General features: G+C 35.4%; 2 protein-coding genes and 1 long non-coding RNA gene across 8 annotated transcripts in view; 1 reads left to right on the top strand and 2 right to left on the bottom strand.

Moving 5' to 3' along the window:
• The window catches only part of LOC116169452 (liprin-beta-1), an 83,304-nt gene extending 76,882 nt beyond the window's left edge, over window positions 1-6,422 (top strand). For 3 of the 6 annotated variants that reach the window (XM_031485547.1, XM_031485542.1, XM_031485541.1), the window contains 4 exons: window positions 1,173-1,709; window positions 2,039-2,309; window positions 2,361-2,492; window positions 5,703-6,422. In XM_031485547.1, the coding sequence (XP_031341407.1) occupies window positions 1,173-1,709; window positions 2,039-2,309; window positions 2,361-2,492; window positions 5,703-5,825 (1,063 nt within the window). In that variant the 3' untranslated portion in view covers window positions 5,826-6,422. Of the gene's footprint in view, window positions 1-1,172; window positions 1,710-2,038; window positions 2,310-2,360; window positions 2,493-2,728; window positions 2,791-5,702 lie in introns of those variants that run through there. The other 3 variants (XM_031485545.1, XM_031485544.1, XM_031485546.1) reach the window with 3 other exon arrangements.
• A 358-nt stretch (window positions 6,423-6,780) lies between these two features.
• Window positions 6,781-10,236, bottom strand: LOC116169453 (testis-specific serine/threonine-protein kinase 1-like). Its single transcript, XM_031485548.1, has one exon. It carries the CDS (start codon window positions 10,041-10,043, stop codon window positions 8,922-8,924), a length of 1,122 nt encoding a protein of 373 aa, XP_031341408.1. The 5' UTR covers window positions 10,044-10,236; the 3' UTR covers window positions 6,781-8,921.
• Window positions 10,237-12,403: 2,167 nt separating this feature from the next.
• Window positions 12,404-13,999, bottom strand: LOC116167549. Its single transcript, XR_004144565.1, has 3 exons — window positions 13,889-13,999; window positions 13,670-13,843; window positions 12,404-13,619 (listed from the first exon to the last, which is right to left on the bottom strand). It is a non-coding gene; the product is annotated as an uncharacterized LOC116167549 (long non-coding RNA).
• Between the last annotated feature and the right edge of the window lie 1,408 nt (window positions 14,000-15,407).

Raw genomic sequence — 15,407 nt, 5'->3', positions numbered from 1 at the left:
TGTTCAACAAAATTGTATCAATTCAACTTTCAAAGTACAAATTTGAACATGTCTTCCCGTAAGATTTTTGCAGAAACTTCTAACGAGGGCTTCACAAAATCTTATCTATTAATTGAAAATAATTTTTTCATGTGTCAAAATACTTCAAGTTTCGTTCCATGCAATTATTGAAGATGGATGTGATGACCATAGGACATACATATAGCAAACATACCATCTGAAATACTTCAGTCTACATACAGGGTTTCCCAAAAGTCTCGGGACCAAACTATAACATTCAAAACGAGTGAAGAAAAAAATCTGAAAGTTTTGGGAATGATAATTACATTTTAAGGGGGATCAAACCTTAAAATCTTAAAATTGCATCCCCTGTCTAGTTTTAAATATAATTAAAAAATAGACGCGTTTCTTTTTTAATTACCTTTACAAGAAGGTAAAAATCAACAGGGGTTGCAATTTAAAAATGTTGGGGTCAAAAGTCGAGTGCGTTGACCGATCTTTTTGAAATTTTAAGCCATCTCTCTCTTTCTAATAACAAAATCAAACTAATCGCTGGAAGCGCTGTTGGAAGAGGGTGTTCACAAAGAAAAATGATACATGTTGACAAAGTCCTTCCGGGATTAAAACTCCAAACAACTTACAAAGGAAATGTCTGAAGAGGGTACCTCGACTTCTGAGTTCTGCATATTTTTCGCTTCCGCCTCCAATTCCGCTATTTTATATCGTGGTTGGGGTTTGTCAACTGAGTCAGCCATCAGATGTGTCACGACTCTTTTGTCCTTGTTTACTTTCATTCTTCTCATTAGTTCGTCGCGAAAATTAGTGCGTTTTGTCGCATAAACTAAATTTTTATGGCTAATTATTTGGTTTTTATCAAATTCATACTCATTTTTTACCCCGATACAATACCTCCCGTACTAACGTGCGGGTGGTAAAAAAGGGAATTTCTTCCCGACAATGCGATCCCATTTTTACGCCACCTAGACTTCAGCACTTTTAGTGAAATTTTAAATCTTAGTTTTAAATCTTAGTTTTTAATTTGCTGTTGCTCTCAGTGGCGCAATTTGATAGTATTGGAATAAGTGCATGAAACTTGGTACTTTGACATCATATATGTAAGAGAAGTTGTTCCATAATTATCCTGTAAATGCCTTACGTTAATCAATTTTAAGACCGGATAAACCATTTCCTGAATGGGACACGGAGAACATCTGCGATTGGTTGCAAGATCTAGGGTTAGAACAGTACATATCAGAAGCAAAACGGTGGATTAAAAACGGCCAACAGTTACAAGAGGTTCCGATTCAAGAGATTGAGAAAGAATTAGGCATAAGAAATGTGTTACATAGAAAGAAATTGCAATTGGCAATAGCCGATTCGTTAGAAAACGGATCGAGCGATCCTTACTTAGAAAAGGCGGGTAAACTGGACACCGCCTGGGTTTTAAGGTGGTTAGACGATTCGGGACTGCCTCAGCATAAAGAAGCGTTTTTAATTAATCGCATTGACGGACGTGTGTTGCATCGGTTAACGGTGGACGATTTGTCGGTGCTTCACGTTACCTCTCTTCTGCATGTTGCTAGTTTAAAACGAGGTATTCAGGTTCTTCGTGAAAACGATTTTGAACCTGGTTGTTTACAGCGAAGGTCGTTGCCGGATGATCCTGAGCAACCGACACCTAAACAAATTTGTTTGTGGACAACACATAGGTGAGCTTCTATATTATCTTCATTGATTGGTGTGCCAAGCGTTTTCAAATACAATGAAAGTGAATAGGTAGAAAACTATAGTCCTTCTCACCTTGGCTTTACAGTACAGGCAATGCAATCCTTATAGGGGTTTTAAGCGCAGCTATATCGATTTCTTTATAATATTATTTTCTTTAAATCATATTCTGATGACATTTGGCATCGTTGTTGACAATAAGAGCCTCTTCTGTACTGCCTGGGTAAGACGGACTATTGATCCGAACCTAGTCATTTTTTCACACATAGACCAAAAATGTAAATTTAATATTAAACATGTTTAATATGATAAGGGTAATGGAATGGTTAAGAGCTGTGGATTTGGCCGAATACGCCCCGAATTTGCGTGGCGCCGGTGTCCACGGCGGGTTAATGGTACTCGAAGATAAATTCACATCCGAGCTTCTGGCTACACTGTTGAATATTCCACCTGGAAAAACTTTACTTCGACGTCATCTCAATACTCACTTCAAAGAACTATTAGGCAAAGACATAATTCAAGAGAAGCGAGAGTCGGAAGGAACTTTAGGTTATATACCTTTAACACCATCTGCCAAATTGAAGGTATGCGGTTGCCGTTTCATCACGCCCAATTAATTGCTTATCTTCCCGTAGGTCACCAAGAAGTCTCAGTTTTCATTAAAACGCAAGAAAAGTAAAGGTGAAGTGGACTACGGCGATTTAGTTTGCCCGCTGAATCCGAACTGCGAAGGTGAAATGAATGGTTCTATTAGAAGCTCTATGGGTGTAAGTTACTAACCTCTAACAACTAACATTGTTCGCTCAGTTTCTTTATTTTATACTTGTGTAAAGTTACCAGAAATGTTCAGGTGAAGGTTTTAAATGAAGAAACCGAGTGCAGTGCACAATTAGAGAGCTATATATATTTTTCTGACCAAGCAATAATGCTTTTTTAACTTGGAGATGGCGATGGCGGTTTGTTTTCAAATCTACATTCTCTTTCATGCTGTACATGGATATAGGTACCTGAGATTTTAATCATCGAATGTTGACTTTATTTTAAATAATTCTCCGAATTATCTGTGTAAGATGATTGTGATATAGAATTTTTCTGCAAGATAGAATAGTGTGTGCATAGATCTAGAATAGTAGGTTGTAGTTTGTCAACTTTTCAGTTTCGCTTATAGACTTGCTGCTGCAACATTTTCCTATATTAAATTCATGATGCTAAGTACTTGAGTGCTTTGTAGACGTCAAATATTTTATGCCATATCTGAATTGTTTATTTTATTTAGAATTGCACTATAGTAACAATATTCTATAACTGTCCCGAGAGTGTGTTTGTTGAATCTTCAAAAACCTGTGCGCTGTGTTGTAGTTTGGAATATTTGATATGTAGGTTTTTTTAGGAACTGAACAAATTTGAAGTTTGTTGAATTGATAATGACAAACATTTCAAAACACAAGAAATGAAAATTAAAACAAAATTCCTGAAATAAAGAGTGCTTGAACAAATTACCCCGCACGCAAGCGTTTGACAAATAAAATAAAAAATTTTAAAATCATGTACTTACAGTTTTTTTCCTCTTTTAACAATCTTAATAATCTAGTACAACGGTTTTGCTTTGACAGAACTCGTCCCCACTTACGCCGAATTAAATGCTATATGCTATTCGGAGCATCTCAAATTGCGTCAATTTATGTCGTAATTTTCTGAATGATAATGGTTTTCTGATTTTTAATTCTAATCCCAGGAATTTTCAAAAATTCTTTACATAATTTAAATGGCTTTGTCCAAAAACGCAGGGAGAAAAAGAGCACACATTTTAAGATTTTGTAGCGCAAAAGACAATTTTGGATTTTTGCTCGAACAAAATATATCATTTTTTCTATGTAGCTACTTAAATGATGGACTTCTGTACTGTATTATATTGTATATTGTACACAATTTCTTTAGTGCTATTGTGTTACTATAGTTATGTGTCTATTTTTTCTGACAATTCAACTCATGTATAAAAAATCACATAAGCCGCAGTGTAATTGTCACTTTGACAGCGGCAAAAGTTACCTGCAACTTTTCCAGCGACAAATGCACTAGTGGTTTTTTCACTTATTCATTTTCGAACCAATAATCGCATTATCCTTACCCATATGACTAGTTTGACGTCTGTCAATAATTGATTAGTTTGGTGAATTTCTTGTTCGTTAAATTGTCCTGCCGAATTACACTCGAGGTTTGTATTTAAACCGAATAAATTTGGGTTGTGGCAATTCAAATCTGTTTCCTTTTAGCAATTGGACTCGAAAAACTGTCAACCTAAAAATGCTCCACCTGCGGTGTCGCATTTTTATTAGTTGACAGTTTTTCTCGTCTAATTGCTAGGCAACAGATTTTCATTACCTTAACAACCCAAATTTACTCGGTAAAATACAAACCTCTTGTGCAATTATAAGTGACAATTCAACTCATGTATAAAAAATCGCATAAGCCGCAGTGCAATTGTCACTTTGACGGCGGCAAAAGTTACCTGCAACTTTTCCAGCGACAAATGCACTAGTGGTTTTTTCACTTATTCATTTTCGAACCAAATATCGTATTATCCTGTCCCATATGACTAGATGACGTCTGTCAATAATTGATTAGTTTGGTGAATTTCTTGTTCGTTAAATTGTCCTGCCGAATTACACTCGAGGTTTGTATTTAAACCGAGTAAATTGGTGTTGTTGCAATTCAAATCTGTTGCCTTTTAGCAATTGAACTCTAAAAACTGTCAACCTAAAAATGCTCCACCTTCGGTGTCGCATTTTTATTAGTTGACAGTTTTTCTCGTCTAATTGCTAGGCAACAGATTTTCATTACCTAAACAACCCAAATTTACTCGCTAAAATACAAACCTCTTGTGCAATTATAAGTGAGAATTTAATGTTATTACCTGAAACAATCGAAGCTGAGGTACAGGGTATAAGTTAACATCATATGAAAAAATTTGATGAAAAGAGTTACCGTAATTAATGATCACACAAAGTCACTTGTAAGTGAAGTTCGATCATAATTTTTAGAAGCGCCCAACTGAAAAGTTATTGTACAGGGTGGCCAAATAAGAATGCGAGGTACTGTATCTGGGAACCTATCCATCGTAGAGGCTTGCGGTAAAAAAATTTATACTAAAACGGCCACGAAAAAAACCTGGAAGATATTTTTAAGTTTCTGCAATGGCGTAACTGCAATCTGGAATCTAAAAAAGTGATTTTTTCTGTGAATTCCGTTATATTAACCTAACAAAAAAATGTCCGGTCTTTGAAGTTGACGATAATCTGAACCTTTTTTGTTTGACAATTTTTCTTGTATCTCTAAAAATGAAGTGGTGGGTGATATTCAAAGGTTGCCGTAAAGAACACCCTGTATCTTCGAAACGGCTGAGCCGATTTTAACAAACTCGGGTTAATTGAAAAGAGTTATTTTTCGGCTACAAATATTATAATTCCGACAGAAAAGCTTAATTTTTTCAAAAAAATTAAAAGCGTTGGTTTGATTTTTTTTCATGAAAAAGTAGCTAAATGATGCCTAAACAAGCTCGCGAAAACCACATCTCGATATCTTGTTCCTAACCTAAAATTTAGGCCAAAGAAAATTTTATACCCTCAAAATTTTATTTTTTTAAGCTAATTTTTTCGGAATTATTTTTATTATATAATTTGTGGCCCTAAAGGTTTTGCTCGTGGCCCTTTTAGTAATAAATTTTTTACTGCAAGCCTCTATGATGGATAGGTTCTCAGATACAGTACCTCGCATTCTTAGTTGGCCACCCTGTAGGCTGTACACTGTAGCTACACGTATGCAATACTATTTATTGAAAAAAGATTGCTATAATGCAGGTGCATATTTAAATTTGTAAATACAAATGCAGGCAAACTCTACAAAGTACTCAAGTTGTCTATGTCAATGATTAATTATTGATTTAAAGTGATAGTAACCATTATCTTTGTTCACTACAGATAAAAAGAGTAGAAGAAGTAAAGGAAGAGGCTGTCTCTCTTCTCAGTGATGATGGATCTCTGACTGACTCATTTTCTCAATCTCCATGTGTGTCTCCTTTACCAGACAGACATCTAGTCTAGTCCGTATTTTGTACAAGGTTTGATTTTGTAATGTTTAATTTATAAACAAAATATTTATTATTATAATTATACTTTAGGTGGTCACAGAATGTTTAATAGTAGGTACTTCAGACAAATTTGCTAAATCATTAAATGTTACTAATCATCTAATGAAACTGCGCATAACAATCAGTGCCGAAGCTGACTTGACCTCCCTCATTTTATATAAGCTGTATTTGTTTGTTTACCTTTAATGACTTAACATATTTGTCTGTATCGTTCAAGCTATAGTTCCTATGTCATTCATTATTGCTGTTTTGTAAAGTGTATAAAGAATATCAAGTACTGCAACTTTCAAATTTAACTGTCTTAAATATCTGTGATAGTGCTACTTTCAGAGATATATAAAAATTTGTTATATGTAACAGGGGACACTTACATGTAAAAGAATGCATAGGAAGCTATCATGATACTGACCCTATAAAATGATGCATTTATTATTAGTATTTTGAGTATTACATACCTATGTATCGTTACATTATTAGGTACGAAATAATCAGACTATAGAGGTGTAAAGGTAATATAATATTTTTAGTCTTCCCCAAAATGCCTTAAAGTATATAGAGATGGCAAACGTAATAATAATTGAAACTGAAGAATTGTGCCAATTAGGGTATGTATCATCTATTTTCACATTAAATATCAATGTTTTTTATGGTTTGTATCGCACTAATTAATCATTCAAATTTTTACATTTTTTTAATTGAATAATGTTTGTATCGGAGTATTTAATATTGTTACCAGAACGTAATTTTTAAGGCACATATATTTACTTAACCCGTAGCAGTAGATGTTCAAGAACTGACCAAATTTATTAATGGACATAGTTTAATTGTAACAGAAGTATTTACTTGTAATTAATATAAACAAGTTAATCTTTATTAAAAAAAGCATTATTTAATAATTGCTTCTTATTTACATTAGTTCAGATCATGCATTGTGCAAAATTAACAAAAAAGGATGTACCTGCTTCTGAAATTCTGAAAGCATTGACGAAAAGTATTACAACTATAGCAGAGGGAACACACAACAAAGAAGAAAAATAAAATTGATCATAAATAGCTAGAACAAAATAAGAAAGCCCTGTCACATGACTATATATGGCAACGTAAATGTGCATAATGTGGTCTTGTGACAATGCTCCTTTATTTTTCTGTTTCTCAATTTCCTTCAAAATTCATCACGTGGATTTTTTAGTGTTGTCTTTTTGCTTTGTGTTATACGATTTCTTGGTATCCTTCTCTTCCTCCCTCTTCTGAACATGTTTTCAGTATATTCATGTCAGTGTAATTTCATTTGATCGGTTTTTAGTGGAATTTTTCGAAAGAACAAACCCGACACACTCAGTAGTTTGGCATTTAGCGACTTCTGAATCAAATACAGAATTTTGTGCGTAAGACAAGAACAAAAAATCTGATACAACTGAATACTGAACGATCCACGAGATCTTCACATATACATAATTTTTACAACACACCTGTCCCACCAGATCAGCATAGCAGACATCAGCAGATAGACAGCAATACAAAATTATAAACGATCTCGAAAATCGTTAATAAAATATATTACGCACACAACCCAGCGATACCAGGCAAACCTTCTTAGGGACAAAAACCCCCTCATAGCCCAATTGCAAAATGTAAGAAAAAATGCACAAATAAAACATTCTAAATTGTACTATAAAAATCAGGTAATCCATTCAGAAAAACAAAATACACGAGACATAATATCTAAATGAAAATGGAAAGTATGATAAATCAATTTAGTACAAAAACACCGATTGGATAAAACAACTCGTAAAATTATAAATTGTATATGTACATAAAAAAACGTTAAAAGCAAATTGCTATACTCCAACATAGACTTCAAATAATTTAATATGAATAAAGTAAGTACTTGAGAATGCCAATATGGTAAGTATTCATGTTAAAGTTCATTTTCGCTCAAGCAAGTCGCATAAATAGGAGAAATATGTTAATGTCTCTTTCTTTCTCGTAAATCTTATACGTACCGCCGACCAGCGGGCCACAAGTAAGAGAGCAACATATACAGCGAGTCACCAGCTGTACTTACTCTTTTCCCAGAATATACTCATACAAAGAAACATCAAATTTGAGGACCCCCCTTCTCATATTGCTTACACACCATCCGGCAGTGGGCATGAGAAAGAAAGAATCAGATGTACGGGAAGAATTGGACTGTATAAAGTACTACTTCCTTCAGGGGATAGTTAAATCGAATCGTGCAGAGCAACAACACACCTAATAATAATTCCCACATGAATACATAAATAAATGAAGATAGTGGCCTAATCAGGTGTAGGTACAGTATGACAAACAAACAACTCGGTAATGGTACTTGAACAAAAACTTGAAGTACGTCACGCTTCAATATCAGGGCAACAAATTCTGACATAAATTCAGTGCCTAATAGTTCGTAAGTATAAGAAAGACGAAAAGGACTACTACCTGTAAATACACTTTTCAAAACACAAGAAACAAAATGAACGCTGGACCCGCCACTACACTCCAGTGCGGTTCGGATTCCAGTACCGTTAACTGACGCTGTGGTGTAGATAATGAGTTGACATTTTTTTCAGGTAGGTATACAGAACAAATCCACTTCTCTCGAAGGTTATTGCACTAAAGATTATTAATCATGAGCTAGCCGTCGGAATAAACTTTTGCGGAGGTTTAACAGTTTTGTAAAAATCCATCAGATCACGCCTTAAGTACAGTTTATTTATTTATTTTTGTCTTTATCTTTGAGTGGGCGGGGTTTCAGTCAGGGCTGCTCTACCAACCCATGCACACCATGAATTTATTGCTTTTGTACTTGAAACTTTCGGAGTTTTCAATGATACCGCCAAGCGACCAATGGCGCAAACAACTGGGAAAATGCTTATAAACTTTACAGGTGAATTAAAGGATCAGCCTAGAAATTCAACGAGGAAATGCTACAGCATCATGAGATCCATCCCTTGATAAAATTTGCTATTGATAAATTAAATGTATTTTTCATATTGTTTGTAGTTGTGTTTTCGAGGTTTTTATCTTTTTATTTTTTCTTGTGGACAGACTCCTTTTCGTCTTCATCCTCAACAATGCCAGGTGAGCTTATAGCCGTTTTGGCCGCGTCGTGTTGGTTTTTTGGATCTTTTAACATGGTAATCTCATCAGCAGATGTTTTTTTCTTTCCGACGGCAATGGAGCCCTTTCGTCCCTCTAGATACTTTTTCCTTTCTTCTTGCGCATGTTGCATCGCCAATCGTTCGGCATGGTTGAGTTGCGTTAATCGAGGATCCATCGCCAACCAATCCGAGTTTAATATCTGCTCCACCCTCCACCGTTTTGCGATATCGGGTTCTAGAAGATGCGCCGCTAGTTTTTTGACTTGGTCACTTAGTACATCTACAAATTTGGCCCGAAAACGCCAACGTTTATTAGACTGTTGTTCATATAGCCTTTTAATATTTGTGTCATCAAATGGCATAGCTTTATTTAACATTATGTACAAGATAACTCCCAGAGACCACAAATCCGCAATTTTCGGATGGTACGGCATTCCTCTCAGAATTTCTGGTGCTGCATACGATAACGAACCGCAGTACGTTTCGCTGGGAATATTTTTTCCATTACAATCTACTATATAGCGAGCAAATCCGAAATCAGCCAATTTCAAATTGTAATTATTAGTTATCAGTGCGTTCTCGCATTTTAAATCTCTGTGTGCTATTTCCATATCGTGTAAATACTGAAGCGCAAGTGCTAATTGACGTATCCAGACTCTGGCTTGCGGCTCCGATATTGACCCTTTTTTCAATATAAACTCTAACAAATCTCCATGCTCAGCGAATCGCATGAAGATGAAATATTTTGTTTTTCTTTGAAAAATACTATGCACGTGAATAATATGAGGATGATTGAGCTTCACTAGTATTTCTAATTCACGGGGTAAAAATTTCTTCACAAAATCCTTCGGAGCTTTTACTGTATCTATAACCTTGCATGCCAAATTGCTTGGCGACTTAGTACTTTCACCCACGGAGTTCTCCCGCAATTTAAATTCCGTCAAGTAGACTTTTGCGTAAGATCCCTCTCCCAATTTCCGAAGTAATTGGTATCCTCTGGATTGTAATGTGGCTTCTTCTGATGGACTCTGTCCTAAATCGGCCGACATTGTAGATTTATTTAGGGTCCCATTTCGATTAGTGTGCACTATAATTTTGACAAAGTGTATTTGTGGTTATTATGTCAAATGTTTGTTGGTAGGCAACAAAAATAGGGGGGGCTCTCTTATTTGATGTTTGTGTTTACGAGTGGTTCATTCTGTCTCCGTGGAGTAGGTTCCTAATACAGTTCGATCTTTCGCTGTATCTGTTGCCTACTCGTCTCGTGCGGATTGCAGTTCTTAGCAATGCGAGTAGGGGCCCTCTCATTAACATTTCCACTATTTAAAATATGTTCTGCTTGAGCGATAATCGATTTTCACATGAATACTTGCTATTGGCCATTGACATTCTCACATGTACTTTTCGTGTTAAATTAAATTATGTTAACTGAAGGCTGGAAGTAGAGCCACGCCATTTTGATGTTTCCTATGTACATGCAATTTATTATTTCACGAGTTGTGTTATCTCAATTGATCGTACAGGTATTTTGATGTGTTTTTGTACTGAATTGATTTATCATGTTTTCCACTGCATTTATGATGTCTTGTGTATTTTGTTTTTATGAACTTGTTTAATTGCATTTATAATAATGATAATAATAATGACCTTTATTCACATATTATATACAAAAGTAACAACACAAAAATGAAAAATAAGGCATAACGATATATTAAATATATAATAGTGAAAGGGTGAAGTTCAGACTAATTGGTCTGCTCTTCCACTTTACCCTATGTAACGGAAGCTTGTTAAATTTTGCAAGTTTTGTGGATTTCAAAATTATATTCGGGTAGAAATGCGTATCGATGATTCAGATTTCTGTGAAGTTGTAATGTTCATTAAAATTAACAAACATTTTTTTTCGATCTAATTAAGTTTCAAATCTCGTAAAATATAAGATGAGTTATTGGTTTTGGACTTCCTATTTTGGGCGAGTTAACGATTAGTACGTGATTTAAAAAAGGTCACCGGTTAAAAGACGCAATAGATTCTAAGAAAAATATGTAATAAAACAGCGAGGCTAAAAAATTATGAGTTTGTTTATTTCCGGAAACTTGATGGGAGCGTTAATTACGGGCGTTGGTTTACTCGCGATATAAAAACCAAAATGATCAGAAATTTGGAAGCTTTTTGCGTAGATATTCACGCGGAGCGTGGTACCACCGCGGAAAACGCGGCCACCACTTATAAAGTTTTTTCGTAGATATTCGCACGGGCGAGTGTCATCGCGGAATCGGGCCATTTAAGTAAAAAGGCCCAAACCAAATAAAATTTGTTGCGCGTATTAATTTAAAATCGTATTGTTTAACCTGGAACAAGTTGGTCGTTCTGGAATAGTGAATTGTTCGGAAAGTATTAATCATTGAGTAACTGCAGTTTAGTTTAACGTGCGATTGAAAGACTTCCGTTCAGAAATTATATAAAGTACGAAAAGCGCGCTAGGAAATTGTTGTTCAATTGGGATTACGCGATTGGATTTAATAGGCGAAGATTGAGAATAATCTAAATCATCCTCCACTACAATACCCACCATCTAAAAAGGGGAAGAATACTACTGTCTAAATTGTAAGTTATTTTTATGAAAAGTTATTTACCTAGAAATTTATTCATATAAAATTTTTATTTTGTCATTTTATAATTGTTTTTTGCCGAATGGTTTTATATAGATAGGATAAATATAAGTTAGAAGTTAGAAGAATATTCATTGCTGTAGGTATTTAATTAAGTGTTATATTAAGTAAATTTAAATATTATTCAGATTCAGGATAGATGTAAGTAATTGAGTAATTAAGATTTAATATAAAAATGGAAATCAATTGTGAGTGCAGTGGAATTTGGATTTATTTTATTTTTTTCAATATAATCGGTTTATTTATGTAGATTTATTTTTTATCAATCAGAAACGTGAGACGGTAATAGTAGGGCTATTACACCTAATATACACTTCATTTTTTTTTATGGCGAAATGAGTGATGTTTCTCTTAAATAAAACGGTATACCTGCGTTTGTTAAAAAAATGTGAAAATGAAACTAGTAACAATGTAGAAAAAACACAATAAAAAAAAACTTAATGAGTTAAAAGAACTGGTGAAAAATGGATTTGACTTCTATAAAGTAAAAGTCGCGTTTGTGTTTTAAAAGGCTTCAAGGAAAGATTTTTGATAAAAGCTGGCATTTGATTTGATTATCTGATTTTTATCATACAATTTGAGATGTTTTATTTATGTGTATTTTCTCTTGTATTTTATTAGTGTAGGTGATTTATTTCATGTATTTGTGTGGCCTTATCCCAAGGTTTTAGTCCCGTAGAAGGTTTCCCTGGCATGGTCTTGTTGTGTGCGTAATATATTTATTTGTTCTTGTCATTTCTTACGCACAAAAGTTCTGTCTTTTATTTAATTCCCTTCCCGATTACACAACGTAGGAGTTCATTCGTGCCACCCATATCGATCCGACTGCCATCCAAATTCAAAAGTGACGCGAAAGGTCCATCGTTTTGATTTGAAAGGTAGGTGGCTCTGCTTGTAGTTTTTTCCCAGAGTTTCCAAGGATAAGTAAAGAGTAAGTCAACGTTTTCAGTGTCGACTTGATAGACCCCTAGGAACATTACAAACGTTTCTTATTTTTAGTATGTGGGGTCTGGTTGTGTTATAATCCACTTGTAATGTACTGAACCCCCAGGTTCTATGCCAACTTCACACTACAATAACACGGAAATAAAATCAACCCGGCAAGGTTCAAAAATTGCCCTCGGAATGTACTCTCTCCAAAACTAAACATATCCCACTTACATTTGAAACTGAAAAGTGGCACGTGATCAAACATCCAAGACGGCCCCCCTCACGCTATGATCTGAAGTGCAGTAGGAGGGAAGGATCAGAAAATAAGTAATATAATGGCGTAATAGCATAATTAGTATTTTGAATGTCTGCTCAGTTATTTTAATAGTTCGAATCTCGAATGTGCAATAGTGAAACTGTGGTTAATGTATAAAATAATTTGTTGTAATTGATTGATAATGAAGCATGATAAGTACTAATCCTATACACAACAAAACATAATATAAAAACAGGTTAAAAGCAAGTTGCAAAACAAAGAACTGGCTGACCAAGCAAGTAACAAAACAAGGTAGCTGTACAACTGGTGACTCATCATTGGTGCAATAAAATCCCTCTATTAAAAGCAAGGTAGCAAATTACGTAGCCTTGCTGGCCAAATCGCACATAGATTCTGTAATGATGTGAAATGTTATAAGATTAATTTGTAATTTGATTCCTGTAGGAATTGGAAATTAATCTAGATTTCTATCAGGAGAGGGCGGTAGTTTCAAAGACGTCATGTTTGTGGACATTCCCACCAGTACGATTACCATCACCATTACATTCCCACTTCCTTCCACAGACTATATAAACAGAAACCAGACCAGAAAGGGGACTCGTCTTAGAATTGTTTTCCTGATCCTAAGAAATTCTTTCCTGTTTCCTGGTCAGACGTTAGCGATTGTAAATCGCGCTCTGACACCCGCCCCGTTGAATAATTTACCTCAGACGTGCCGGTTGTAGTACCGCGCTCTGAAACCCTTCCTGAATTAAAAGTGTACGGCCGTATAGCCGTGCTGTTAATTTGGGGTTACCTGACTATCCAGTACAAAGAGGTGCAGGTCGTATGACCGCGCTCTTCCTTTTACCATCCGTGGAAAAAGTATACGGCTATAGCCGTGCTCAGAATTAGGTTATCCCTGTGGTGAAATTTCGGTAGACGCTGCGAATGTAAATTCGCGCTCGACTGGAACCAGCCTTCCTGTAATCTACCCCGAATATTGTTGTACTTGAGCTTCTAACGTAAAACTTACTTGATTTGTATTGATCCCGTGTAAAGTTAAATCATAGAAGTTGTCTTTGAAACTACTTACCGGTTGTTCATACCTGGAAGCTAACGTGATGTCAGTTACAGATAACAAAACTACCACGAGTGTCAATTGTCCCGGTCGACCCCACAGAGTTGTATATAAGTAAATGATCGAAGATAAGTAAATACAACTCTGTGGTCGACCCCTCCTACTTGGGTCGCATTCAATGATTTTTAGTTTTCTTTATTTTGTAAATATTTTGTGTACATATATTTGTTTAATTATATTTTCTTGTATTATAACAAGGTTTTAGTTTATTAAAAGTGGGGACCTGATATCTCCGGCTGTAGAGCTACGCAGCATCTCCCGGTGAACCTGAACCATAGGCAACCAACCATACAGTGTTGTATGGGTGAACAGGAGGAGATTTAGGAAAGGGAGATTTTTGGAGGTCCTTGGGTTACCAATAGGCAAAGGGTAGCCTGTAACCATTAGGACCGTTACAAACCGAAGAGTTTCTGTTAGCAGAGTATCTCACCCCTTCCTTCGTCCAGGGAATTCAAGCCCATAGTTCAAAGTCGAGGTTAGTCCCGGTATTAGATGTCGTAACTAATGTGGTTACAGTTATTTGCCATTCCCGTGACCGCCTCATTTCACCACGAAAATGTTAGTTTACAAACAACACGACAGTACACACATTAAACAATTCGATAAAATTTAACTTCGGGCCAAGACCATGCAATCTGCAAAATATAACCATAACTAGCCGTATCAAAAATCTCAACCTAGAATATTCTAGATTTTTAATATTAACGCCTGCGCCCAGTTATTAATTGTTAAAAAAGCATAATCCACAAAATAATGGAGTAGGCTTTGGAAAATGTGTATAGTAAGAGATAGATGGGCGGCATAAAAGCTCTTGGGACGCAAAAAGTGAACTTTTTTTTTCTAGAATGCTTTCATACTTGAGCCAGTTTGCGGAAAATATTAACGTGAAGCTGATATAGGGGTCTGCACTTACTGCCATTAAGAGTAATGAACTTTCTGACCGACTCGTCAAATGCCTTTTATAGCCCAACTGGTATTTGGAATTGCACATGCAACGGTTGGAAACAAAAACGATTCTGAAAGAGTGTCGTGAAGAATACTGGAGAAACATCTCTGGTCAGAGACGAGCATTCTACTTAATCTGTGGCTCTACTAAAGGTATTCTCCATAATATGGGTCTCGAAGTACTCACTTTGTAGGGGGTGCCAGAAGGAAGCATATACTGTGAAGTATACAACAGGCGCAAGCGTAGGAATGCTACATATACAAGCGATGCTATTATCAATAGTCAATATAGGATGTTAGATTTCTTTATAGATATTGAGATCCTAATTCCTAAGGGAGCAGACTAAAACTAGAGGGCGTGGTAATGAGACCACCTCTGATAATAATAATTAATGGGACTTCATTTATTATAAATTAAAATCAATTAAAATTGCTTACTTGCATACGACAATAAATTAAGAACTATCCA

Source organism: Photinus pyralis, unplaced genomic scaffold (assembly GCF_008802855.1).
Source record: "Photinus pyralis isolate 1611_PpyrPB1 unplaced genomic scaffold, Ppyr1.3 Ppyr1.4_LG4, whole genome shotgun sequence".
Classification (NCBI taxonomy): domain Eukaryota; kingdom Metazoa; phylum Arthropoda; class Insecta; order Coleoptera; family Lampyridae; genus Photinus; species Photinus pyralis.
Note: the sequence above shows the minus strand (reverse complement) of the source record. Positions and strands in the feature narration are given on the sequence as shown.

Bases quoted from the DNA above. Each gene is read 5' to 3' on its own strand.
- LOC116169453 (XM_031485548.1), bottom strand. From the start codon at position 10,043: ATGTCGGCCGATTTAGGACAGAGTCCATCAGAAGAAGCCACATTACAA.